Below are 26,479 nucleotides of genomic sequence, written 5' to 3' on the forward strand. Positions count from 1 at the left end.
TTCATAGAGCTGACGGGAGGTGGCAACACGCTAAAATCTTCTTCCTCCTTTTTTACTTTCATGACAGAGGCTTGCTGATGCTCTACGATAGAATGCTGTTCATGCAGCGGATTGGTTTCTCTCTCTGGGCAATTTATCTGCTGGACATCTGCTGAATAAAAAATGAACTCAGTCTATATGCCAGACAATCTAATATTTCATTTTGTATGACAAAAATCAGGGTTCGTTCACCTTTTTAATGGCCAAATTCAAACACTTTTTAAGGACTTTCAAAGCCAATTTTATCATTTCTCCACAACCATTACGAAGAAAAATCTGATGTGAATCATGTATTTTGCAGAGCCACAAATATATCTGTGATTTACATATGCATTTATTAAGACATATGATTTTAGATCTTGAGTAAATCACAAATATATTAGTTTTCGGAGACTCATCTCTTCCCATGTAGGTGTTGCGTAAAAAAACGGTAAAATTAATAACTTCAATTTTCACTTGCAGGAAGTTCTTATTAAAATTTTCCACTGGGAAACGCTACCTTATTTTTTTGCATAGCCCATAAATCTCCTTAATTTATATGTATTCATTTTACTAATACATATTTGATAGTGCCTTGTTTGGATGTAGAATGATTCTGGGGGCGAAGACGCTTCATTGGACAATGCCATACTGACTAATACCAGCTGCCGTTAATCATGGGTGGAAAACAATGCAATGGCAAAATGAGGACACCAGAGAGCTCTGTCTGAGTCATTTTAAAACACTTGTTGAGAAACATGGCAACAATTTCAAGCATTTAAATGCACTTTACCAAACTTTTTATACATGTTTAAAGTTTCTTAGTTCTATTACGCTGGCAACTGTGTTGACAGCAAAGTAAGAAATTCATTTTGCAGGGTATCGTGGTTCTTTACTAAGTACGTAAGCAGGAAATGACAAGAACTCAGTTAGACTGCTAATTAACTGCTGCAAAAAACAAACAGGAAATCGAAACGAAATACTAAGAACATCTAAAAATATAATAACATAAACCGGTTGAGAATCGTCGCCATTCAAACCCCAGCTCAAAACAATTTCAAACTACCAAAGCGCTCACCTGCACTAACTCAGAGCTACATGCTAATGTAAACAAAACTGGGATGAGCTCAAGCATACGCATCAAAACCTAGTTAAAGTAAGTCTTTCCAATGAAAACACTTAAAAAAATGCATGGATGTCAGTGAAAAACTGTTACAATACATGGCAAATTAAAGTTTGGGGGCGCATTATACGGTAGTTTATTACCGCATTAATGCAATAATTGGTCAGTCGAAAAATATCTCTGACCATAATTGCGAAACATGGGATGCAACGGGAATAGAAACCAGGTTGCGGCGAGGAGCACACAGAATCGTAACCACTGCACCACCAGTACTATGCGAATTAGCTTTATATAATATCACTCGTTTTATTCACAGTACCAGAGAGGAATGTTAGTGAATAGCGAAAACACAACCTGAAAGATATGAATGCAGAAAAGCACAGCGAGGGAAACAACTTCTTGGTGTATCTGATGATGAATCGGACTTTGAAGAATATTAAACAAATACTTTGTAGATATTATGTTATGTTCATAGTTAACGTTGCCACTTAATGAGTTTGTCACTTACAAAGCTTAGTTTGAGCTGGAAAAAGTAAAACAAAATTTTATACCGGCTTTGAATGAAAAATTAGGCCGTGTGCTTTAAACATGAAGAAATACGGTACCTTACTTCAACTAGTCAGTTCAACCCCTAATTTGGAGTGGTCTGCACATTACAGGTTTTTTTGTAAACCTAAAGTGTTGTTTTGGAGCTAGAACAGGATCCAGTACCAAAAGAGTTTTTTCCAATGTGTGTTAGCATGTGCGAGTCCGCGTGTTCTTTATCCGAGAACGTTTTGTCGCAAATGGAGCGACGAAAGGGGTTTTACTCCTGTTGTGTGTTCTCTCTTCTGTGTGTCTTTATGTGTGCCTGCATGTTCCGTTTCCGTAAGAAGAGGCGACCGCAAATTGTGCATCCATAGGGTTTTTCTCCCGCGTGCGTTTCCGCGTGCAAGTCCATGTTCCCTTTACTATAGAAGGTTTTGCCGCAAACGGAGCAACGATAGGGTTTCTCCCCCGTGTGCGTTTTCATGTGCACGATCGCGGTCTCTCTCCTCGTGTAGGTTTTGCCACAAAAGGAGCAAGGATAGGGTTTCTCCCCCGTGTGTTTTCTCATATGGCGGTGCAAGTGGTCATTTCTCAGGAAACTGGCGGGGCACAGGTCGCAATGGAAACGTTTAGGCACTTGCAAAGTTTTCTTTTTCAGACGAGTGGTCTTCTTTTTGGACGGTTTCAACTGCGAGTTGGTACCTTCGTGCACCGCGTTGCCGTTGGGCATTTGGGGGTCCACGCTGACAGGCGGCTCCGCGTCGTCCTGTAGCTGCGAGGACTGATTGGTCAAGACTCGGTTGCTTACAGAGATCCCAGGCAGTGGCGACTTGCATTCGTCGGCTTCCAGGTTTTCCTCCTTAAATGTCACAGGAAGCGGGGGCTCCTGAATGCTACCCTGTTCATTCGTCTGAGTGGATCTAGTTTTCTTGCAAAGAATGTGCTGGACATCTGCAGGACACAGTATCATACAGTTATATTTTATCAATGCCATACTATGCAAAATTCCAGATTTCAGAAAAAGTCTGCCAAGAATTTCAACTCATTCTTGCGGAATATCCTGGGACATTTTGTATTACCGTAAATTCCGGACTACACGGGGCACCTGGCAGCCGCATGCTGAAATTTAAGAACCAAACTTGTTTTTATACAAGACCAGTGTTCATTTTACCTCTGAAAAGTGATGGGTCCCGGGGACTCGCATGCTCAGAAATCTATGGGTCCCAACAGAGATCTAGGGGTCCCCAAAATTTAGTGTGCTCCATGCCCTTACAAACTGTCGCATTTTCCCTTACAAAATACAAAGAAATCTTTTTTTTTTTTCAAACATGTTTATGTAGTTTAACATGTTATATTGTACATGTGTTTCCTTATATCATGTATATTGTTAATGAACATTTGGTTGTGAAACACCGAGTTGCTCGACATGAATGAGGTTTATTTTAAAAAAAAGTTCAAAAATGAAGTCGCTTGGACGTTCACTGTAGAGAGAAAAAAATACATGCAAATCTAAGTAGAATAATACATTTTTTTATTCAAATTATTATTGTTGGTAATATACAAATTAAGAGGGATCACCACAAACCTGTCTTTTTTCATTTTTTCCTTTTATACTTCCCTTTTTTCCTTAACTTTATACAACATAATCATTCGTAATATAATGCATCAAAGGAAGTGAGCCGTTTGAGAGCCGGCTCTTTAATGAGTTGAGCCGAAAAAGCCGGTTCTCTAAAAAGAGACTGACTATACAACTCGAACTCGAGATCGGCGTGCAGACGAAAACTCGAACCGCAAGACCAAAACAACACTTGTGGATCTGCCTAACGAAAAGTTGAGTGTGGTAAATCTTTGTTAAAAAATGATAATGACAATATCGTGTCAAAAAAGTTGCGTCCCGGGGACGCACGTTGATTTGACACGATGCGTCCCCAGCAAAAATAATGCGTTTAGGACGCGGGCAAACGAGAACACTGCAAGGCGCGCCGCATTTAAAGCCAGGAGCTAAAACAGCCATAAAAATGAAGGCCATTTTCAGTGCCGCTCCGAGTTGTTTACATCGCGTGTTTTTGGATCATGTGACCATTCAAGATGGCGATAAAAAAAGACGAGCACATATCTACTACTGGGCCGAAAGAAAACGCCAATAAGGCCTACATTACTTAGAATGTGAGCTCTATAGTTCTAGACAACAGCGCCAGGGCAACCATACCAAAGAGATTAGGTCCAGATTGCAATCCAGACCTGTTTTTTTGTGCCGTCATCATAAATTGTTGCCATGGCGACTGACCAATTTGCATTTGCTTGTCATCGTTCCTCGAGAATTAAAGGAAACTCCTGCGACCTAAAAAAATGATGCTGTTGATATGAAACAGAAGTGTAACGTTTTTGAATGACCATTTCCACTGCTGTTCAATTACGATGTATGAATTAAGGACTTGATTTGTGGGTGTTAATGTTAAAATATTGTGAGGATGTTGAAAATATGAAACAAAGGACAGTTAAACCTCCCGTTTTGCACTTGTAATGTATTATCTGAATAATGTTGACTAAAACATGGATTTAATTTCTCTCAAAGGGGGTCATAAATGTTTCCAGCGAATAGCGCGTGTCAAAGAACAGTTATTTGTTTTCCTCGGTTTCTCTTCGGGGGGAAAAAAAAAAAAAAAAAAAAAAGAATAAGTCGCACTGTATTTGAATCTGGAGTTTTAAAATATAGCAAAAGAAGTAGCGGCTTGTACTCCAGAATGTAAGGTCGTCATGTTTATTATTAAAAGGGTCAGAAATGTGAAAATGATTAAAAATACATTTTTTACATATTACCCATCCCTTTAGCATGTCGAGCCAGGCAAATTCGCTTCAAGTGAATGAAAACAATATAATTGTCCTTTTTTAAAAAAAATTGCGTTCAACCAATGCATTGCTGTCTGGTGTGCTAACTCCTACACCCTCGATTTTTGTAAAGAATAGTTTTTTGGATTGTACTCTGGACCAGTTCAAATTCAATTGCATTACTAGATGAGTCGCAGAGAAATACCAGAATAACAAGCGAAAAATACTGCCTTGTTTAGTTAAAGATGCGTCCTTGTTTTTCTGTAAATAATACCATAGTTCCCTGACCCACCCTGAAACCCACCTTGTGCATCTCTCTCAATCCTCTGGAAAATGTTTCGTATCTACCGTTTTTCATAAGTCGAATGGTTGTAAGTAGGGGAGCGTCTGTATTATGACTGTTGAATAATTCTGCATCACTTATAATGTCACACAACCTCAATCCACCAGTAGCAATGGGTGGACATGCTTATATCAGCCCAACAAGCAGAGAACAGGATATCTGAATTTCTCCTCATGCAGATATTCTCCCTACAATTTACACTTGTATCAAAGCCAAATAGACAACTTTAAAATAAAATACTCAAATCACAAAGTCTCTTTATATGCGCATGTTTGGTTTTGTATCACAAGTAGCAAACGGTGGGCAGTGCTTGGGGAAGGGGGCGTGGCTTACATAGCACCACTTAAACTCCATCAATCGGGCAAACGTAAAACAAGAATTTGTGGTAAAAGTGTGCTAAATTTTGGTCCTTTCAAATGGTATAAGTATTTTTTTCAATAAACCACGCCTTGAAAAAAATAAAAATGTCTTGTACAGTACCCAGAAATGGAGAAGGAGATCTTCGAGTGGTTTGAAGCCTTGAGACAAAATGGATATGAAGTATCTTGGATAAGTGTTTGTTTGCAAGTCAAGAAACATGAAGGTTCAAGTCTTTGAGAAGAACACTACTAAATGAAATATCAAATTTAATTTAGTGCTTAAATCATGGACCTAATATAGTATTTTGCTTTAATTGTGAGTGTTTCAAAACCAGCTTGTACACATAAATCTATTTGAAAACAAATATTAGGAAATGTAGAGGTCTGCATAAGCCCAAAAATTGTTATCACGATAAAAAATTGCTTATGAAGTTCACTGCTTCTCACAGGTGGTGTACACAATTTCTTTTTCTATTATTATGTGACTGTTTTAAAGCGTTTTTAGGGGGTTGGCTCCCCTGTGTGTTTATATATGGTCATTTGAAACGCCATAATTTCAGGGGCCAGTAATTTGTCGGAGGGGTTCAAGTAACAGAGTTACACTTTAATCTTTTAAATAAACCAACTAGTAACTGTAACTAATTACTGTGTTTCAGTAACGAGCCCAACGTTGCTAGGACGACCAATCCAGTTCTTTCTTGGGCCTCCCGGGATGCTCGCTATCCAGTTTTAAGATGAAAACAAAGGCGAATCGTCACGTGACGTGAACTAAGCGTGTTAATTGGCTAAATAGATCATTCAAAATGACTACCGTCGTTTCTTTTGTTGGACTAAAACGTGGAGTTGATTTTTGATTTTTTTTTAAATAAAAAGTTTCACATTCTAAATCCATGACACTTCAAGAATGTGCTAAAGGTACATTGTAGATAAAAACAGACAATTTCATTGCTTTATGTTGATGACAGTGACAATGAAATTTGAATAATTGTCACGTGACGTGAACTAAGCGCGTCAATTGGCTAACTGGATAAATCAAAATGACTACCGTCGTTTCTTTTGTTGGACTAAAACGTAGAGTTGATTTTTGATTTTTTTTAAATAAAAAGTTTCACATTCTAAATCCATGACACTTCAAGAATGTGTTAAAGATACATTGTAGATAAAAACAGACAATTTCATTGCTTTATGTTGATGACAGTGACAATGAAATTTGAGTAATTGTCACGTGACGTGAACTAAGCGCGTCAATTGGCTAACTGGATAAATCAAAATGACTACCGTCGTTTCTTTTGTTGGGACTAAAACGTAGAGTTGGTGTTTGATGTTTTAAAATAAAAAGTTTCACATTTTAAATCCATGATACTTCAATAATGTGCTAAAGGTAAATTGCAGATAAAAACAGACAATTCAATTGCTTTATGTTGATGACAGTGACAGTGAACTTTTAATAATTGGGCCTAGAGTGTTTTTAAGTGATTGTGTAAGGTTGTAAACGGTAATAAACGTTTATAATCGTCAAGAGTGAATTAAGAGAACCAACCTTCGACGGGAATGACAATTTGACTCTTGCAAACGGCTTCCAGTTGTCGCCGGTGACGTTCGCTTTCCTCTCGGGCTCGACGAAGTTGCTCCTCGTACGAAGCGATAGCCGTGTCAATGGTTTTCTCGAAAAGTCCAAAGATTTCGTCGGCGGCTGCCATTAGTCGCTCTTTCATCAAATCTTTCAACATCTTAAAGCTTTGGCGGTAGGACTGTGACACAATAACGCGTTGCTGGGTTTTCAACTGCAGTCTTATAGGTGAGGAATGCGTGAGAGCGCCGTCGTGTGGCGGCATTTTAAACTGCATACCTAGTGGTGGAAATTCTGGAGTTGTGGTTATGGTAATACTGTACTGTCTATGCGACTTGATTCATCCTGAAAGCAAATTATTACTAATAATTATTATAAAAAAATAAAAAAGAAACCGTACCTGTAGCATAGTGTGGGTGTCAACGTGGGGCTGCTGCTAGGGCACGTCTACTTCCGGGTTGTTTATTTTTTGTACACAGTTTTTTTTTTATTCCAAACAGTCAGGTTTATTTATTTTACTTATTTATTTTTGGGTGTGATTTTTTTGTATATCGTAAATTTTATGTTGAATTAATGAAGTGCTTTAATTATATTTAATTGAGTTGTATTAAAGTATATTAAAAAAACTACTACTTCCTGGTTGTGCCTTCAGGATGAATCAAGTAGCATAGACAGTATTATGGATGAGTGAAGTCCATCCAAAATCTGATTTTAACAAACTAGTGAATGCAATTCTGAAGCAATTTGTCTCCATAATAGCTAAAATTTTGGAATATAAATGACTAAATCTCAACATATCTCCACCCGTATAGCCTTCAGGGGATGTCATTTCTGGACAGCAAATGTAATAACTCCATACTACAACACTTATCAAAATAACATGTCACACTGTGGTACATAGATTTAGAACAATATATTTAAAATTACCTATAGACCCTTTCATTTGTTTGTAAACAATGTGTGCATATATATATATATATATATATATATATATATATATATATATCTCATCTCATCAGCTGCACCGCTTATCCTCAGTAGGGTCGCGGGTATGCTGGAGCCCATCCCAGCAATCATCGGGCAGTGGGCAGGGGACACCCTGGACTGGTTGCCAGCCAATCGCAGGGCACACGGGGACATACAACTCACTCGCTCAGTCACACCTAGGGACAATTTGGACCGGCCAATTCACCTGAAATGCATTGTTTTTGGAATGTGGGAGGAAACCGGAGTGCCCGGAGGAAACCCACGCAAGCACGGGGAGAACATACAAACTCCGCACAGTAAAGCCGGGAGCTGGATTTGAACCCATTTAGGAGTTCCCCACGACCTCAGAAATGTGCCGCACACGCGCTAACCACTGTGCTGCCCTATATATATATATATATATATATATATATATTTGCTCTTACAACTGACATAACACAAGATACTAAAAATAAATCACATACTTTGAGGGATAATGATTTTTTTAATGTAACTTTTCCATTTTAAAGACATTATTATTCTTACAGTGCCAAAGACGGATTTATACGTCATTTACGTTTTCTCCGCCTACACTCAAAAATGTTATTAAATGCTAGAATAGAATAGCCTGTTTTAAAGTACAATTTAGTTATACATTAAACATATTTTACAATTATAAAAATCATACTTAAATTAAGCGACAGGACATTTTGCTCATCTTGAAAAAATAAATTCGACCAAAATAAAAATAATGAATCAAAACTCGACTTCTAGCAGTCAAATAATACACCCTGTTCCTTTAAGAAATATTTTCCACCAAATTAAGAAAAACATAAGTAAATGAGCCAAATTGTTTAAAATCTGCTAGAAGATTAAAAAAATGTCTCACTTAAAGGGACGGTGTGTAATATTTAGTGCCTCCTAGTGGTACAAAAAAACTTTCATTCAGTAAAAAAAAAACAGTGATTTGAATACCAAGCAAAATTACATGAACAATCATAATAATGTTAATTTTTATTATTTTAAAAATCACAGGTCAAGAAATTTGTATTTCTTTCACATAGCGGAATCCCTACTTAGAAGTCACCGCCACGTTTGTCTGACATCTTGCTGCTGCTATGCCCTTGGCACTGGTTTTTGTTCGCAATAGTGCCATCTAATGGTTAAATATTACACATTGGGGCTTTAAGTATAATTGAGTTACAATTTGTCAGTAAAAATATTGTAAAATTAAAAACAAACATAAGCAACATTTTCTGTCACTAAAGTCAGATTATTTCTCCAAAGAGAATAAATTAGTTTTAAAATTATGTAAAAATGTAAAATCCCCCCAAAAATTGTAACAATGGGAGATGATCATATTTTTTTGCAATTACAGTACACTTCCGTTAAGAATTTTAGTAAAATTATTGTAAGAAAAAAAGAGAAAAAACAGTAAAATTAGTGACATTTTCTGACAATTGGGGTAAGACTATTACACATTTTTTGCAATATGAGTGTAATTTTGTTGTAAAATAACGTAAAAATATCATAAACTTGGACAGAAACTAAAAAAAGCATCATTCTCTGTTTTTTTTAAAGGAAAGTATAATTTCATTATAAATTGATGTAAAAATATTGGATGATTACCCTAAATAAACGTCATTTTCGGAACAGGGGGTAAGAATATCTTTTTATGCAAAAAATGAAGTGAAAATACGTCAATGGCACTGAACAAGTTATCTTGGTTTTCTAAAACAGTAAAAAAAAAAAAATCAGGTTTAAAGTAAGCAAAAAGATCTAGCCCATTTTAGGAAGAATCTTCATTTTTACAATGTAGCTAAAACTATATTTCTTATCGAGCCATCGATTCAACCTAAAAAAAAGATAGTTTTGCTTATTTTAAGAGCCAAAAATTTCCTGTGAGCTAGATAATTTCGTCTTATTTTAAGAACAATTTTCTTATTTTAATTAAAAAACACCATAAAATACCTTAAAGAATAAAAAATGTACGAAGAATTAGTAACATGTTTCCCCGATGAGGTAAAAAATGTTTGCAGTGTGTACCCATTCGTCGACTCAGCACGCTAGCGACGGCGCTTCTGGCTAGCATGTCCAATGTTTGACAACAGTGTTTAACATAAACAGGGTTGGATAGGGTTACTTTAACTTGATTACTTTCAACTACTTTTGGATTACTCCAATACCAAATATGCTAATAAAAGACAATTAAACTAAATATGAATAAAATTACTCAATTTTGCGCAGGCTTGGGGAGTAACAGAATACAGGGAACGGCAAAAATGATGTTGGCAAGCTGTTTGGATTTGTTTTCATTTTGTTTCTGTCGCATTTTATGTTCGTTTTGCCGGAGATCAAAGAAATCAAAGCCAGGAGAGAAAGCTTATTGTGAGTCATCATTTTATTCATATTTAGTTTCTTTTGTCTTTTATTAGCATATTTGGTATTGGAGTAATCCAAAAGTAATTAAAAGTAATCCAGTTAAAGTAACCCTACCCAACCCTGAACATAAACCAACACAAAACACAAAAAGGTGAAAAACTTAACATCCCTGATGCAAATTAAACATTTAAAAAAGGCAGACAATAATGCATTAGCTTTGCATTATGAGTTTAAGTGTATCTTTTCTGAAGAATAGAATGGTGAAAGAACAATCAATGCACTCTAAAAACACTTGGGTCAAAAATAAACCAACATCGAGTCTAAAATGGAACAATTCATTACTTGAATTGCAAATAAAAGACAGGTTTTTTGGTTGTTTCCAGACATATTCCCTTATAAAAAAAAAGAAAACTCTAAAAATTTGCTCAATTCTTTTGAGTAAAATACCTTTTTGGAACTGTCTATCTCATAAAAATTATCTTTTTTTTTTAAATTTTACACGAAAAGCCAATTTCATTTGAATTACTTTGATAAATTTTATTTACCATAAATTCCGGATTGTCAACCCGATTAAAAGCTGCATGCTCAAATTTAAGAACAAAACTAAATTTTATTGTACAAGCCACTCCGGATTTTAAGCTGCAGGCTTGAATAAATATAAAAACAAACTAATACACGTCTATTTCCCCCTCCGAGTTGTTTATGTGACCATTCAAAATGGCGATGACAAAGTTGAGCACATATTTACTACTGCGCCGAAAGAAAACGCACATGAGTGCTTTCTTGTTTCAAATGTCATCCCTCTATTTCTACACAATAGTGCTAGGGCAACCATACTGTTGAGAATAGTGCCAGATTGCAACACAGACGTGTTTTTTTTTTTTTTGTCGTTCTCATTGGTGGTTGTCGTGCTAATGGACCAAATTGCATTTGCTTTTTATTGTTCCTCGAGGATTAAATGAAACTTCAGCGACCTGACATTGACACCGGTGATATCGAAAGAGTAGTTTAGCAGTTTTGATAGATAACATCCACCGTGTTCAATTCAGATTGAGGACCTAGTTTGGGGTTGAATAAATTGAAATATTATATAGTATGTTGTAATATTGAAAAAAATATTGTCAAACCTACTGTTTCGCTCCTGCTATGTATCATATAAATAATGGCAAAAAATTGAATATTTTTTCTCTCGAAGGGCATCAGAAATGATTGCAGACATCACTGCAGTGTTTTATATTTAAATCACATGCGTTGTGGCAAAAAGTGATCGTTTTGATCTTAAACTCTGCATCATACGCTTTTCTTCTAGTATTTTCTGAGTTGATGAGGGTCAGTACAAGTGACTGAGACACAATAGCGGAAGTTTTGATTAATTACACAGTTAATTGGACCTCAGTGAACTTCTCATTCATTTTATTGGTCTATTGTTGCTGGGGAAAATGTTTTTCCCGCCATGAAAAAAGGTATAAGCCGCACAGTGTTTAAGATGTAGCAAAAAAAGTAGCAGCTTGTAGTCCGAAATTTACTGTAGCTAAAAAAATTACAAAACTTTAAAAAGGTTTTTTTCTCATAACAACCCAGGAGATCGGCTCAGATAATTAACTGGTCCACATTTGACCCAATTGGGGTTATTTTTGACCCAACAGTTTTTGGTGTGGTCTTCTTAAAAAGCTGTGGTGAGATGGGAATGTGAGGAACTTCAGCAAAATCTTATTCAACCTTTTTGTGTATCTGCATGTGTCTCGTCATATTGGACCTTTGCGCAAAGCTTCCGCCACAAACCGAGCAAATGAAAGGTTTTTCTCCAGTGTGTACTCTCATGTGTTTGTCGAGACTTTCCTTCCGAGAAAACGTGGTCCCGCAGAATGAACAACTAAAAGGTTTTTCTCCCGTATGTCTTCGCATGTGTTTTTTCATACTTTGTTTGACGGAAAACCTTGCGCCGCAAACTGAGCACCTGAAGGGTTTCTCCCCCGTGTGCGTTCTCATGTGTAACTCCACGTGTTCCTTGCGAGAGAACGTCTTTCCGCAAACGGAGCAACAAAAGGATTTCTCCCCCGAGTGCGTTTTGATGTGTCTCATCCAATGCGACCTACACGTGAATCTTTTCCCGCAAACTGAGCAGCTAAAATGCTCTTTGAGTGTGGGACGCTTGTTACGTTTTCGGGTCTTTTTAGGAGGCTTTTTTGGAGAGCCTTTTGCTTTTTTGTTGGAGTCGGAGTCGCTTCTCAAACTTTCGTCCGTGTCCTCACTTTCTGAAAGCGGTGCCAGAAGGTCCTCTTGAGGTGATCCTTCTCCGTAGTCTTTATTAGGACTACTATGATGAAACTCTGACCACTCAGGTTCTTCTTCTTCACTATTGTCTTCCTTCTTCACAGACACGCCGGTCTGGGAGAACTGGTCAGGATCTTGCTCCTCCTTTTCTTCTTCAAAAGGGGGAAGCTTCAAATGGTCCGGTTCCAAACTGGCTGTCCTCGCTCTATCCTCAATCTGCTGCTGGATGTCTGCAGGGCACACACACACACATGGATTTGATCACAAAGGTCTAGCATGAAACTGTAGAAAAGTGGTCAGGAACCTTTTTGATTCAGAGTCAAAACCAATGTTCATTCTAAGCTCCGCGCGTGCCCAATCGCGCACTGCCCGCATATTCTCAGCGCAGAAGAAAATCTAGCCAGCGCACAAAAATCAGGGCTCCAAATTGCTAATTAAGAAGCGAATTAAGTCAAAGTTACAGTGCATGAAGGTAAAAATACACGGGTTTCCCTGACGCTGTTTTCTAAATGCGGTATTTTTAAGTCAATGTCGAAGTCGAACGAAGTTGAGTAAAGTCTGTAGAGTTTTTCGAGTTCTTCGGCTCGGCTCACTAAAGAGAACCGGCTCTTTCGGGTCCCAAACGGCTCTTCAGGTTGTTTTTGCTTCTTTGATCCCTACACGACCAAATGTTATGTAAAATTGTGCACAAAATGACTTAAAGGAAGGGGGGAAATATAACAAAAAAGAAAAAAATACCAAAATGAAAAAGTAGTGAAAAGCTGAGAAAAAAATAAACAAAAGGAAGACAAAAAAAGAAGGAAAAATTAAAAAAAGAAGCCAGAAAAAAAAGAAAAGAAGAAACAAAGTAAAAAAAAGTAAACAGAGAACAAAAAAAAAGTAACAGCTAGGAAAAAATAAACACAATGAGATTTTTTTAAAGGAATTAAAAAAACAGGGGAAAAAAGAAAAAGTCTGTGTTGCATTCAAATAATTTCCAATTACAGTGGAACCTCACTACTTAGCGGTTCCACCTTCGCGGGTTCAGAGCTTCGCGGGTCTAAAAAATACTAATAATTAAAAAAAATATATTAGTATTTATTTATTTTTTTATTTTAAGCATTTTTGAAGGGGCGTCGCTACTTTGCGGATTTTCACTTTTCGCGGGTGGTTTTGGTCCCCATTAACCACGATAACTGAGGGATTACTGTATACCAAGTCAATCTTGTTGCCAACATTGTACTTGCACTAAAAAATGTGATTAAATACAGTTCTGTATCATGCAACCGACTAAATAAGCCCCCAAAAATGTTAATATTATGCGACAAAAGATACCGGGAAAAAAAAGAAATGAAAATCTTGTGAAAGAATTCTTGTAAAAACAAATGACGTTTGTAGACCGTACAACCTTTGCAATAACACATTAGTCAATTCATTCAAAAGTGAAAAAATGTTTTGCATTGCCGGAAACTCGGAAAAATGTAACGTGTCAAGTTTTGGACATGTTTGATAATGTCTCAGTTGCCACACTTGGGATTGCCTTTGCCCACTGTTGTTTCAAGCGTTGCTCACCGACTTTGTGTGAACGCTCAGACCCGAGGAAAATTACAGGGAACATTAGTTGGGACCCATAGATTTTTGAGCATGCGAGTCCCCGGGACCCATCACTTTTCAGAGGTAAAATGAACACTGGAGTGTGTCACTTTTCAACATTTCTACTATTTGTTGTCACCTTCAGAATCAACAGCGCTCCCCAAAGGATCTTCCATGTCATCGCCGTCTGATAGCAGAGCTAAGGCGTTTTCATGTGTTGAGCTTCCCGTGTGGTCTCCGTCTTTACTGTCGTCATCACTTTGACCATCTGGGTCGGCTCCGTTGAGCGGTATCCTGCTGACACCGGCCTCCTCCTGTTCTTCTTTGACGTAGCGCAGCTTTGAATACTCCCGCTGGGAAAAGGAGTTCCCCGATTTCACGCCCGGGAGCTCACCTTGACGAGCGATCACGTGGTCGACGTCTGCGGTAACATAAACGCGAATTACCACAAATCAATGAAACCCCTGCTTTAGGTAAGTCTCATGTTATGCAATATATATATACATTTCTTGAAGTATGAGTATTACAAAAAAATGTACTTCAAATAAAGGATGCAATTTTTTGTTTATTATTCAAACCAATAGTGTTTTTTTAATGAATTACGTTTTTTAGAATAGTAGGAAATGCTAAATGTTACACAATGTCCCTTTAAAAGGAAATTCACATATTCAGAAGTAAACTCAATTAAAATATCCACAATTACATATTTTAATGGTTTTCAGAACCGGCTCATTTCTTCCCAGTTTGTTAAGTTTAAACTTTAGTACCGTAGACACTCGAAATAAGGAGAGAATACATTAATATTGTTTTAACTTGTAAGCCGAACAGGGAAAGAAGCCTTCAGATAAGGAATTCTCCATCCTTTTAAAGCCCTCCCTGAGCCCCCTCTTTATATTCAATTTTCAAGGTTACAAAAAATAAGTCAACCCTAAGGTGTGTGGATATCAAGTGTTTGAGGGGGTTTCGTCATTTCTTGGGTGTGGTCGAGGTTTTCTTTTATTCTACGATGAACATGGTGAAAGTAAGAAAAGGACTGTTTCAAATACAATCCAAATGCCAACCAAAACCCCACAAAAAGAAGAGTTTATTTAAGCATATCTAAGAGAGACACATACAGTGCTAACCAGAATATCTTAGGTTTCAGTATATTACATGCCAAATAAGTTACTAGTAGGTGCAATAGATTCTCAGAAAACAAAGAAGACCCAGCATTAATAATAGGCACGCTTCAAAGGCTGTGCAATTGGGCAAATAGTTAAAAAAAGCAGTGTCTGCTGTTGACTGTACAAACTCAAAACTATTTTGTATTCCCCAAAAGGTAGGATTTAGCAATCCTAATATGTATTGCATGACAACAGTTTTTATATAACTGTTTCACATCTGTGTGGCATCGAGTCAACCAACGTGTGGCACCTTTCAATTGTTACTTCACTTAATGATTGCTTAACAACATTCCACAATCCATTTATATTTCTTGGTTTTACTTCACAAAAACCATTTGTGATATCATTCCACAAGTTCTCGATTGGATTGAGATCTGGGGATTGGGCTGGCCACTCCATAATATAATTTTTTGGGGTTTGGAACCAAGACTTTGCTCGTCTACTGGTGTGTTTGGGGTCATTGTCTTGTTAAAACACATTTCAAGGGCCTGTCCTCTTCAAGTATCTTGACATACACGAACTGATCCATGATCCGTGGTTTGAAATACATGGGCCCAATACGGGAGTAAGAGAAACATGCCCAGACTATGATACTTGCACCACCATGATTCACGGTCTTCAATGTGTACTGGGGTTAGAATTCAGAGTTTGGGGGTCATCTCACACACACTATCTGTGGCCCCTGGACCCAAAAAGGACATTTTTACATTCCTTAGTCCACAAAATGTTCCTCCATTTTTCTTCAGGCCAGTTGAATGGTTCTTTGGCAAATTGTAACCTTTTTCTGTACATGCTTTTTAAAAGAGGGACTTTGCGTGAGATTCTTGAAAATAAGTTTGCTTCACACAAATATCTTCTAACTGTCACAGCAGTTACAGGTAACTGCAGACTGTTTTTTATCATTGGCTGAGCCTTTGCCAATCTAGTTATTCTCCAGTCCATTTTAATAGTCTTATTCCGTTTTCTTCCACGTGTCTCTGTTTTTTGTACCCATTTTAAGGCATTCAAGATCATTTTAGCTGAACAGACTACACTTTTTTGCACATATTTATAAGTTCTTCCCTCTTCAATCCACTTTTTAAATCAAAGAACACGGTTCTTCGGAGCAGTGTCTCGAACGACTCATTTTCATCAAATGCATGTTCAACCTGTGCTGGCTTCATCGTCCTTATAAAAGCGCCACCGGATTCTCACCTGATTTTGTTTTTGTTCCCCAAAATTGATTAACTCAGAGATTGGTTGCCACACTGCCATTGATTGAACTATTTGCTCAATTGCAAAGCCTTCGGAGCGTGGCTATTATGAATGCTGGGTCTTGTTTGTTTACTGAGAATCTACTGCACCTACTAGTAACTTGTCTGGCAAGTAACTAATAAATATGTACTGAAAACCAGAGTATTCTGGTTTGTCACATTGCACTGCTATTTTTCTGAACAGCACTGTACGTGCACGCTCTGCACAAGCAGCCTAACAGAGACTGAAATGAGATTTCAGCCAGAAGTTTGCGTCAGAGCTAAGATTTTGAAGTAACGGACACCATCTTTAAATCCAATGTGCTGTACAGATGCATTTTGGAAATAAAAATTGAACCTCCACGTGACGCCAATAGAGCGTCCCAATTGGTTGAGAAGAAAATTCAAGATGGAAGCAGTCTATTTGTTGTTGTTTCGACATCAAATTAACTTTTCATTTAAATTAAGCCATTCATTTGTTGTGCGCGTGTGGCATATCGTCTTTCTCGAGCTATAAATATTCTGGATTAAATTGAAAGAGATCGACTACGAAATTAACTTTGGGCTTGTCTTTTGAATACGAAATAGAATTGATGTAGCGTTTCTATCCCTTATAAAAAAAGATCAAATGTAGTGTGTGATGTGTGGACGTTTATACAACCAACCTTCCGCACGTAAGACAACTTGTGTCTTGCAAACAGCTTCCAGTTGCCGTCTGTGTCGCTCGCTTTCCTCCCTGGCTCGACAAAGTTGATCTTTATACGACGCCATCGTCGTTTCGAAAAGCAGGTAAATCTCATCGGCGGCTGCGATCAGTCGCTCCCTTACCAGGTTTTTCAACATTTTGATGATGTTGACACGTTATAAATCGAAAATAGTCCAGATTTTCTTTCGGCTATGCTAACTTTACTCCCCTTTCTCGTTTCTAATGGCGCTATGCGTAGATACCAAACAATCTAGATCCCGTTTGGACCTGGTGACTCGGTTGCTACGTGACGTATGCAAGTCTGCCATCTTGAAGGTGTCACGTTCGCCATGGGAACAAACGTAAACCAGCGAGTGAACTGGTTTTAGCGACTTAAAAAGGAAGTTGTTGAAATCGAAGTCTTTTATTCACACCGCTTGAATAATTTGAAAACTGCCAGGTACCAAAAGCTTTGACTTAGAATTGTTTTTCATTGTCATTGATAACAACGTAGTGAACGTCTGATATTGTTCATATTGTTAGAATATGATATAATGAAATTGGGAATGTGTTTAATTGCTGTTAAAAATGTCGACAAAAAATGTTCAAACCTCATATTGTTAGAAATTTATATAATTAAATTGTGAATATATTTAATTGCTGTTAAAAGTGTCAATAAAAATTGTTCAAACTAAAAAAAGCCCGTTTTGAGGGGTGCTCAAGCACCCCCCAAAGAATTATAGCATTTTTAAAACTCTCATTTCCTTAATAAAGGAAGGAAAGGCTTGAATATGATCAAAAACGCTAGCTTCATTTTCTTTTTTTAAGGTATAACGAAACAAAAAATTGGACAACTCAGCGTCGAAATATTCCACTGCCTTAAAAAATGGTTTAGTCCATTTGGAACCTACCACTGCTCTCGCCCCCCTCCTCGCTTCTCTTTCGCTTGACTAGTGTCACTTGTGGCATAACGGCGGAGTCTGTGGAGGCTCCGGTGTATTACGGTGAGAGTATGTTATATCACTTTTTAAGTGAAATAAAACAAAAACAGCAAGACACTCTGCAAGGAGATCAGGCGTGAAGGATAAAAAACACACAAAAAAGAATGTCAGGATAATTGGAAATAAATGTACAAGGTAGTGCTTGTAGATGTAGACTGACCTGAATTGTAAGTGCATCGAAACAATGGTATGACAAAAAATGGGGCAACGAAAAATTGTGCAATGACATTAGCTGTAACATGTTTACAAAATAAGTATAGAGAAATATAAAGAATAATATCAATATTTTCACAGTTTTGTGTGCTTGTTTATGGTGGTCATGTCCCTAGGGAAGAAACGTACTTTATAATGTTTATTGTTTATTCAAATTTAGATTAAATTTGTTGGTCACTTCCACTGACTGTAACATTTACACACACACACAAACGCAGAATGGCAAACACAGATGCAGCACCTTCCTCATCTGGTCGCCGTTGTTTTTCGGCATAAAGCCTCTTCTAAGTGATGACCTCGGCATTAGCGGGCAGCGGAATGTGACAGTACTAATACTAGATCCGTAATCACTCGGAAAAAACTATACTGGACTAATTAATGCCTCTCACAACAAAAAGCAGTGAAATCTATCAACATTTGAAAGATATTTTAATTATTTGGCTTTTCTTTTTTATTAGAATTAATTATTTGGTCACTTTGATAATTGTTCAATGCAAAAAAGTTTGGGCACAAATTGAGTAACATTTATCTATCATGTATTATCATTATCATCATCATCATCACTGCTGCTGTGATATTGTTACATGTCACTGCCCGATATTGCAGAGGTACGGCTCATTTCGGAAGAGTGGGATGACGCTTCACACTGAAAAACAACGGCGACCAGATAATGCAGGTGCTGAATCTTATTCAGATCAGGAGGCTTCTACTGGCATGTCATGTTTATTTGTATAGCCCTTAATCACAAAAGTCTCAAAGGGCTGCACAAGCCACCAATTTCACATAAAAAAGTCATAAAAACTTCAGGACGACTTTCTGTTTTTTGCCATTCTCTAACATTCATCTCTGGTACGTGGCAAAAATTGTGGAATAATGCGAAATCGAATGCCTTTTTGTAGGTCATCTATATCACTGGTAGTGTCAAACATACCTGCTTAGAATTTTAACACTGAGTTCAAGGTTCGATGACTAGTTCATTGTCAACTTAACGTTTCAAAGTTGAAAGATTCATAATATCGCATCTTGAACCTTTTTCTATTAGCACTGCTAAATGCAATGCATAATTTCCACTGCTACTGGTAAACACGAAAACCAGTTCCGTTTCATGTGGAGAAGCTAACACCTACCCCAAAAACAGCCTGGAGAGGGATGGGCACCGCCAGGCTGTGCTTGCTCAAGAACCATGAACATGATTATCATTTTTATTATTATTAAATTATTTATTAATGTATTTATTTGTGCATTTGTTCCATCACAGTTGGTTTTCCAGCTAATGTTTGGTCACAAGTTAAGCAATAAACTGATTTTTCTCCTCCAAGTGTCCACAAATATTCTACTGACGTGAGCAGCTAACTTCCGCCTCTCTCTTCTTCGACGCGTTTTAGAGAAATGCTACACTCCCGCCACCAACGAAGAAGAAAAGCGGAAGTTTAGCTCAGCAGCCCTTCGACGAGAAGGAATTCGTGCTGTCTTTGTAAACAAATTCAAAATGTTGAAAGAGTTTGTAAGACAGCGACTGATTGCGGCGGCTGACGAAATCTTCGGTCTGTTCGAAACGACCATCGCGTCGTACGAGGAGCAACTTTGTCGTGCCAGAGAAGAGAGCGAGCGGCATCGACAACAACTCGAATACGTTTGCAAGAATCAAATTGGACCACCTGATGAAGGTCTGGTATCGAAATCATAGTGACATACAGTGGAACCTCGGTTCTCGACCATAATCCGTTCCAGAACCCTGTTTGAAAACCGATTTGGTCGATCACCGAAAATCGTTTTTCCCATTAAAAGTAATGTAAAATCGTTTTAATCCGTTACAACACCCTGAACGTTGACCATGAAAGTAAACATGAAGTTAACCCAGGCTAATCGTACGTTCGCGTTAGCGTGCTCTTCCGTACGAAAGATTACGCTAACATGAACGTGTAAAAATAAAAAAATCAGGTCGTTTACACGTCATTTAGCACCTGGGTCTCCACAACAAGTGGTGGTCTGCAGAAGCCATGCTCTATTCACTCGAAAGAAGGGAAACTCGCACATCTTCATATTTTGCTATTATTTCTTCCTTAAATGCAATAGTTGTACGCACTACTCTTCTTTTTTCACCTGTAGCAACTTTGCTGCTTGCACTGAACCTTCTTCCGAGGCATAATTGAAATGAAATGATCTGCATTTATATAGCGCTTTTCAAGTCAAGACTTCCCAAAGCGCTTTACAGTGTGCTTCACATCTCCCAATAGCGGCCTTGCAGCCATGTAAGGCGCTAACCTGCATATTGGGGGTATTAGGGGTTCAGTGTCTTACCCGAGGACACTTCGACATGTAACACGGAGGAGCCGGGATTCAAACTGCGATCTCTTGATCCCAAGACGAGCACTCTACCTCCTGAGCCACTGCCGCCCCCTAATTAGGGGTTAAAACACCTCGTTCACGGATATTAAAAACTAACACAAAAAGGAGTGCGCGCTCACGTGACAACAGTTCTTCACGAGGGGTGGAGGCAATCTACACCCGTACGCCGCTCAGCATCGCCCCTAGCGTACCAGCGTTCGAACTCCGTTTTTTTTTTAACGAAAAGCGAAGCAAGAATTTCTCGAAATTTTTGGTCGAGAACCGATTTGTTCGAACTGAGAGGCGTTCGAAAACCGAGGTTCCACTGTATTTACTTTAGGGATCGACCGATATGGGGTTTTCTGTGATGATACCGATGGTTGGTTTTAAGAGGAGGCCGATAACCGATATTTGGAGCCGATATTCCTTTGCTGTAAAAACGTAAACATTGGTGTAAGAAAATGTCGATCATGCATAAAGAAACGATGGATATTTGTTATAATTTCAAATAAAACTTTAGTAGCTCTCTGAAATATTTTACAGTTAATAAATTCAACACGACTAACATAACTAATCTTTTACCTAATCCAAAAGTTTACAGTGCAGGACATAAAATTAGGCTTAGCAGATACTTGTATAAAAACTCTGATTATCTAAAAGTCAAGTCATGTTTATTGGTATAGACCTTAATCACAAAGAGTCTCAAAGGGCTGCACAGACCACAGATTATTGCAAACCACGGACTATTATGACACCATCCCCTGATCTAAAACATAAATGAGGGCAAATAATACACAAATATTGTCAACATATAATATAGATTATTCATATGCTATAGAATAGAAGTGTGTTTTAAGCTTAGATTCAAACATTTCCACTGAGGTTGCAGATCAAATCTCGGGGGGAAGAGCATTCCACAGCACCGAATTGGCTCTTGGGATCACTGGTAGACCAGCATTTTCAGAGCGAAGGGAAATTAAATCTGAAAGATATGAGGGAGCAAGTCCATGCATGATTTTGTATACTACCAACAGGACCTTAAAATCACATCTTAAGCTAACAGGGAGCCAATGCAGGTTAGCTAAAATCGGGGTAATGCGATCACACTTTCTTGTCTTGGTTAAAAGCCTCGCTGCAGCATTTTGTACCAGCTGAAGGCTCTTGATTTTGGACTTCGAGAGAGGTGTAGTAGTGCATTACACTAATCGAAACGGCAGATAATAAACGCATGAACTATAAAGTGATGTCTAAAATAATTAAATAAAAAATTTACAATCAACATGACTCAAATAAACTTTAAACAAAAGTGCATTGAAATTTCATCAGAAATGGCGAATTAAAAAGTGTGGGCACTCCAGTTTTGGAGCCAGTTTACCAAACTAATGTTATGGTAAGAGCTAATCACTTACACATTCGTGTGCTTTTAATGCTCTCAGTCAATAATAAACAAACATGCTTGTTTGATGAACTAGAATTATGATAATAGCTAATGTATCAGTCGCCACCGGAATGGGCCTTTCTAAAACAAATTAACTATACTTTTTACGCTATCTTTTAATAGCAGACACACTATACCGGACACAGGCATTTTGGGACGGGTTAGCTGGCCCAAAACTTTAACATTTCGGTTCCTGCTTCCGTGGCTCTGCCACAGGTCGCTTATCCAATCAAAATGAGCAGGGTGGGTAGCGAGGGGGAGAGTTAGAGTCCCGACTGCATGAGGGTTAATCGGCTCCGTCAAATTCTCAAATATTGGTGCTGATAATTGGCCTGCCCAATTATATTTTATTTTTTATTATATATTAATTATATTTTGCGAATACCGGCGTGTGAAATGCATTTTCGAGTGTAACTTTGTTCCTAAAACATGAGAGATGGAATCAGAATTGATCATTAGAATTCTTCGTCGGTCCCCATACCCTGCCCACAGCATCCATTGGAGCATGGTCATGCTGTATGATTACTTTTCGAGGGTTTTTAAATTTTCCTCTTACTAAGATAGATGGATGGATGGATGGATGGATGGATAGATACATCCTCGTAGGGAAATTCACATTTCCAGCAGTATCTTTGTGTTAAAAAATAAAATAAGAGATATAGAATACAAAAATACCCAATATAACGTGTGGAATAAAGAGCATTAAAATAGTGTTCTGAAAAATAGACGCTGTAATAAAAATAGGGTAATATGCAAATGTGAGGTTAGGGTTTAATGGGGGCTTTTACTCCCCCGGGCGGAGTTAAAGAGCCTCATGGCATGAGGAAGAAATTATCTCCTAAGTCTCTCCGTGGAACAAGACTGTGACAGCAGTCTGTCGCTGAAGCTGCTCTTTTGTTTGGAGATTATGCTGTGTAGTGGATGTAGTGAATTGTCCATGATTGACAGCAGCTTGTTCAGTGCCCTTTGTATTAAGGTATTCCTAGGTTTTCGATCACAAGATGTTGTAGAGGTTGCCCGCGTAGCTTTCTGTGATTAAGGGCTGTACAAACGTACATGTGACTTGACCTGATGTTTCCTCAGTCCACTACTTGCCCTCTTGATTGAACCTTATTTAGTATTGTTAACTGAGAATCCATTAGCGTGTTAAAATGATCCTCTTCAATTGTCTCCATGCTTCGGTTTTTGCATTGTGTTTTTTGGTTATGGAGTCAAACATGAAAAATAAGCTCGGGTGATTAGCATATCTGCACAATAGCATCACTAAGGGGAAAATTGCCCAAGTTTATCGTCTCAGAGTGAATGGTAAATGGTCTGGATTTAGATAGCGCTTTTCAAGTCACTTAAGACCTCTCAAATCGCTTTACAATGAGCTTCACATTACAGCAAAGACCAGACAATAGTAAAGAAAAAAAAACATTATGGTAAAATAACTGTGCTAAACTTTGTTTTGTTTTGGGTGCATTTTAGGTGTTCAGCAGATAATCGATCCTCCCGAAGAACTTCCCACGAAGCACCAATGGAGAAGTTTCACCTTGGAGCAAGAGAATCTACAACCCCACTTGAGTGAAAAGTCAGAGGATAATCCAAACCCCCACTATGTCACGGCAGAACTGAAAGCTCCCAAACACCCTCCGTTTGAAGAAAAAGAGGAGGCTCCAAAGTTTACCCTCGTTAAAGTAGAAGTGGAAGAGCTAAACGTTAAGTTCCCATTGGCTGTTGATCTAGTGAAGAGTGAAGCCAAAGAAAATGAACCTGAGATGTCACCAAGACATCGGCACAGCACCATTGGAGACTACTGCGAAGAACCGACAGAGGACAACTACTTAGCTTCGCGGTCAGACTGTAACAACAGAGAAAAACTATTAGAGAGCAATGAGGGCGCAACAAGGCAACACGAAAATACTTTCCACAAAAACATGCGAGCAGACACGCAAAGGAATGTTATCAGCTGCCCGGTTTGTAGTAAAATTTTCAGTCAAAAAGGAACTCTAGGGTTACACATGAGAATACACACAGGAGAAAAACCCTACAGTTGTTCTCTCTGCGCTCGAAGATTCACTCTAAAGTCCCACATGATATCACACATGCGAACTCACACGGGAGAAAAACCCTACAGTTGCTCCACTTGCGGGAAAAGGTTCTCGCTCAAGGAAAACATGCTCAAACACACGAGGATACACACGGGAGAAAAGCGCTTCAATTGCTCGTTTTGCGGCAAAACCTTCACGATGAAGTCGCACATGGTGACTCATATGAGAACGCACACGGGGGAGAAACCGTTCAGTTGCTCAATTTGCGGTAAAACTTTCACCATGAAGCAAAACATGACCTCACACGTGAGGACGCACACTGGGGAGAAACCCTTTTCTTGCCAAACTTGTGGGAAAGGTTTCTCTCGGAAGAACACTATGGTCAAACACATGAGGAATCACACAGGAGAGTAAGCCTACCTTTATTCGGACGGTTTTGTCTGTTCAGTGCCAATGAAAATCGAAGATGATAACGTGTAAATGTGCATTGTTTGTTTCGTTCTTAAAGTGGAAGACAACCCAAAAGTGTTTCTGGACATGATATTTATGAGCTACAACTCGTCTCAACATTTTCAATAATACACTGTTTGCAGTGTTCAAGCACAAAGGCAAAATCTGACTGTTTTTGTTCTTGGGGTGGCCATTTTGGAACTTGGTTTGAAAGATGATCACATTGATTGCTCAGGTAACATTCAATCACAGTTCACCTACTTTCTGAAGCAGAGCATGGAATGGCTCGTTTGCATTTTACTTATTTAAATCAATGTTGTTTTTTAATCAATTAAGTATTCCAAAATCTCATTGTAGAAATACAATATTCATAAAGGTGATTCTGATTTTGAAAAACTCTCTGCTGTGATCAATAAAAACAGGTGCATATTGCATTCACCATAAATTCCAATCTACAGAGCACACCTGATTTAAAAGGCATGCACAAATTTAACAAAGAAACTAAACTTTGGTTTTGGATAAGCTGCACCGATCAATCACAAACCAGTGGGGAAATGTCAAGTACAGAAAAGTAACACATTGTGCCTTGATTCAGACACTCCTTTGCGGACTTAGTCCCGAGCTGCCAATCTAAATTAAATTGGCATTAACAAATGCAGGAGTATGACAAAAACATTCTCAAAACTCAATATGCTGCACTGACTAAAATTCAGATGCCCGTACAATCACAAGATAAGCCATGAGACTGATGTTAACATACCTGTCAACCTGTACGGTTATGCCGTACAAAGTACCGTAAATTCCGGACTATAGAGCGCACCTGATTATAAGCCGCACCCACCACATTTTAAGAGGATAACCGTTTTTTTACTTACACAAGCCGCACCTGCATATAAGCCACATGCGCCCACATTTAAATATGTAACACAATCACGAAATTAACCCAAACCCGACTTTGAGTCCCACAATTGTAACTGAATATGAAGTTCACAGTCCAAACACAACAGCCGGCAAATTGAACGTAAATTGATACCGGTACTTAAAATATGACGCAGACCTGCAGAGTCCGGGTCCCGTTATAATCCAAGGGAAAATTATATTTCCAAAGGTAAGGGTGGGAAAAATATATATCCACTATTGTCCGCTGCGTCCACAAACACGTCTCACCTTTACTCCACTTCCCATCAGCCCCCGTTGTATTCGCCCCTTTTTGATTCGCCCGTGGAAAACATATCAGAATAAATCTCTAAAATAAATACATTACAAAAATATACAGTTGCAAATACATATTATACATGGTTACACATATTTACAAAGAAAGACGGTACACCGAGAGAGTTTTCAAAGCTTTAATAACAATATTATAACTTTCATCCCAAACCGTGTCTGTGAAGGGTAGCAAAACGCTACTAGGAACACCCTCGCAACACAAGGAAGCGGGTCTATTAAAAGTCAAGTCAAGTCATTTTTATTTGTATAGCCCTTAATCACAATTAGTCTCTAAGGGCTTCACAAGTTATTACATATAAGAAGATTAGGTTACTCGTATGCTATAGAGTAGAAGTGAGTTTTAAGCCTAGATTTAAACATTTCCACCGAGGTTGCAGATCGGATATCAGGGGGAAGAGCATTCCACAACACCGGTGCCCGGATGGAGAACGCTCTCGAACCAGCGGAACACTTCTTGGCTCTTGGGATCACCAGGAGACCGGCGCTCTCGGAACGAAGGCTTCGGGCCGGGACATAAGGGCAGATCAGATCTGAAAGATACGAGGGGGAAAGTCCATGTATGATTTTGTATAGTAGTAGGAGAACCTTACAATCGCATCTTAGGCTAACAGGGAGCCAATGCAGGTTAGCCAAAATTGGGGTGATGTGATCGTACTTTTTTGTCCTAGTTAAAAGCCTCGCTGCAGCATTTTGTACCAGCTGAAGACTCTTGAGTCTGGTCATCGGAAGACCGGAAAGTAGT

At 38.3% G+C, this 26,479-nt stretch overlaps 3 protein-coding genes across 6 annotated transcripts; 1 reads left to right on the forward strand and 2 right to left on the reverse strand.

The window, feature by feature from the left end:
• Positions 1 to 740: 740 nt before the first annotated feature.
• Positions 741 to 7,230, reverse strand: LOC148366186 (uncharacterized). Its single transcript, XM_088336631.1, has 2 exons — positions 6,741 to 7,230; positions 741 to 2,620 (listed from the first exon to the last, which is right to left on the reverse strand). The coding sequence occupies exons 1-2, from the start codon at positions 7,045 to 7,047 to the stop codon at positions 1,947 to 1,949; spliced, it is 981 nt and encodes a 326-aa protein (XP_088192757.1). The 5' UTR covers positions 7,048 to 7,230; the 3' UTR covers positions 741 to 1,946.
• Positions 6,336 to 24,941, forward strand: LOC148366187 (uncharacterized). 4 transcript variants are annotated; one of them, XM_088336624.1, is made up of 5 exons: positions 6,336 to 6,998; positions 12,497 to 12,661; positions 14,110 to 14,437; positions 19,644 to 19,925; positions 23,495 to 24,941. In XM_088336624.1, exons 4-5 carry the CDS (start codon positions 19,748 to 19,750, stop codon positions 24,469 to 24,471), a joined length of 1,155 nt encoding a protein of 384 aa, XP_088192750.1. In that variant the 5' UTR covers positions 6,336 to 6,998; positions 12,497 to 12,661; positions 14,110 to 14,437; positions 19,644 to 19,747; the 3' UTR covers positions 24,472 to 24,941. The 4 variants fall into 4 exon arrangements, with proteins under 4 accessions (XP_088192750.1, XP_088192751.1, XP_088192753.1 ...); XM_088336625.1 differs by lacking the exon at positions 12,497 to 12,661; XM_088336627.1 differs by lacking the exons at positions 6,336 to 6,998; positions 12,497 to 12,661; positions 14,110 to 14,437 and adding an exon at positions 16,985 to 17,148.
• On the reverse strand, positions 10,137 to 17,401 carry LOC148366188 (uncharacterized). The gene is made up of 3 exons (XM_088336620.1): positions 17,025 to 17,401; positions 14,104 to 14,385; positions 10,137 to 12,622 (listed from the first exon to the last, which is right to left on the reverse strand). Exons 1-3 carry the CDS (start codon positions 17,200 to 17,202, stop codon positions 11,829 to 11,831), a joined length of 1,254 nt encoding a protein of 417 aa, XP_088192746.1. The 5' UTR covers positions 17,203 to 17,401; the 3' UTR covers positions 10,137 to 11,828.
• Positions 24,942 to 26,479: the final 1,538 nt, after the last annotated feature.

Source organism: Urocampus carinirostris, chromosome 5, assembly GCF_059441175.1.
Source record: "Urocampus carinirostris isolate Australia breed hairy pipefish chromosome 5, RoL_Ucar_1.0, whole genome shotgun sequence".
NCBI lineage: Eukaryota > Metazoa > Chordata > Actinopteri > Syngnathiformes > Syngnathidae > Urocampus > Urocampus carinirostris.